At 43.3% G+C, this 1,942-nt stretch overlaps 1 protein-coding gene across 1 annotated transcript; it reads left to right on the top strand.

The window, feature by feature from the left end:
• The first annotated feature begins 204 nt into the window (after positions 1 to 204).
• Positions 205 to 852, top strand: LOC126781927 (7-methylguanosine phosphate-specific 5'-nucleotidase-like). The gene has a single exon (XM_050507047.1). It carries the CDS (start codon positions 205 to 207, stop codon positions 835 to 837), a length of 633 nt encoding a protein of 210 aa, XP_050363004.1. The 3' UTR covers positions 838 to 852.
• The last annotated feature ends 1,090 nt before the right edge of the window (positions 853 to 1,942 follow it).

Genomic DNA, 1,942 nt, shown 5'->3' with positions numbered 1-1,942 from the left:
CCGTAAAGCACGAGATGAATTATAATCACAAATTAAGCACATGAAAATTCAGTGGTGCTTGCCCGGGTTTGAACCCACGATCATCGGTTAAGATTCACGCGTTCTTACCACTGGGTCATCTCGGCTTTTATAAATATTTTGATAAAACTAAATCTAAATCACAGTCAAATAATGTTTTGTAACATTTATATGCTTTCATTTAATATGTCAGAAATATATAAACCTATCGAAGTAGATCCAGTAATGAGCGATGAAGACAAGACCAAGCACATGATTGACTGGTATGTGGCTGGCCATAAGTTGTTAAAAGGTATGCAGTTTCCAAAAAATGAACTTGAGGAAGTGAGTCAAAAAATGAAAGAGTGCTTTAGAATAGGAGTTAACGAGTTAATAGCATGGAGTGAGGCAAAGCAGGTGCCTGTGCTAGTTTTCTCGGCAGGGCTCGGAGAATGTGTTGTAGCTGCTCTCAGAGCTGCTAATCTCCTTTTACCTCATGTGAAGGTGGTGTCAAACTTTCTTGCTTTTGATGATGCAGGAGCTGTAATCGGTATAAAAGGTGATGTGATTCATACATACAACAAGAACGAAACAGTCATTAAGAACACAGAATATTATGAGATGGTGAAAGAAAGGAACAATGTTTTATTAATGGGAGATAACATTGGAGATGCAAGCATGGCAGAAGGTATGGAGCATTGTGACGTCATCTTCAAGATAGGCTTCCTAGGACGTAATACAGATGCCAACCTCCAAAATTATGTTAACAAATTTGACATAGTTTTGGTTAATGACCATACAATGGACATAGCAAATCCCATATTGAAACATGTGCTGTGATTTATGTTTAGTCTACTAATAACATTACGAGATTCTCAACTGATTGAAAGTAATTTTAAGCCCATTCCATGTGGTGACAACAATTACTATAGTGAGTTGCAAGTTTATAAGACATGCAAATACCCTCTGATCAACACTTATTTGAAATTTGAATTTATCCATTCCAAATGGATGAGATACAATTAATAGTGTGCATTATTTTGTATAAATGACCTATTTTTGTATTTAAATTTGCGCCGCTTTAAATGGGTAAATTTCACTCCATTAATATTACTTAATTACTGGTAATGCGAGGTGGTATCTAATACTTATCTGGTGGTAGGATGTTAAACATCCGCCTGGCTTAGCACCACCGTACGCATGGTGAAAAACTCGTGAAGTGGCTTGCAGCCGCGTTTCGAGGTCAGCCAGCGTACAGCCAGTGCCCGAGCGAGTATTGCCGCGATGGGTGTTAGTCCAATGGAGACGGTTGTTGAACCAATGCCGGGGGAAACTGTATTGACCTGCCGGACAGGGAGACCCGAAGAAACGGCTGTACCGCTGGCCGCCCGTGGCATAGTACAGGGGTCCGAGCGTGCCTAACCAGCTCGCGAGGCTGGGGGAAACACGTCTCCACACTTTGCCTATCCCTATCGTGGCAATACGTCGCTCGCTTCACGTCTCTTTTCCATTCTTTTTTTTCCCAAATGGTAGCGCAACAAAACAGAAATAACGGTCGTACAGCGGTGCACACCCCCACCATACCCTCGCTGTTTGAGGTCGAGTTCTCTAACATCCGTGGACTCCACACTAACCTCAACGCTGTCCACCACCATCTCGAGACAGCACGGCCAGCAATGTTGTTTCTCACGGAGACACAAATACTCCGTCCTGCCGATACCAGCTACCTTAATTATCCCGGCTACACGCTTGAAGAATCCTTCAAAGCGAAAGCCGGAGTATGCTTGTTCGTCAGGACGGATGTTTGCTGTCACCGACTGCGCTGCTTGGAAGACCCCTCTTTCTCCATGTTGGTGGTACGTGTGGACCTGGTTCGTCAGAGTCGAGTCTACGTGTGCCTCTACAGATCCCACAATGGTGACTTGGAGACAAGCCGATTATTTGA

Source organism: Nymphalis io, chromosome 4 (genome assembly GCF_905147045.1).
Source record: "Nymphalis io chromosome 4, ilAglIoxx1.1, whole genome shotgun sequence".
NCBI lineage: Eukaryota > Metazoa > Arthropoda > Insecta > Lepidoptera > Nymphalidae > Nymphalis > Nymphalis io.
The sequence above is the reverse complement of the archived record's forward strand: the minus strand, read 5'-3'. Positions and strand labels throughout refer to the sequence as shown.

What these genes read in the sequence shown, in the direction of transcription:
- LOC126781927 (XM_050507047.1), top strand. Translation starts at nt 205, where the DNA reads ATGTCAGAAATATATAAACCTATCGAAGTAGATCCAGTAATGAGCGAT.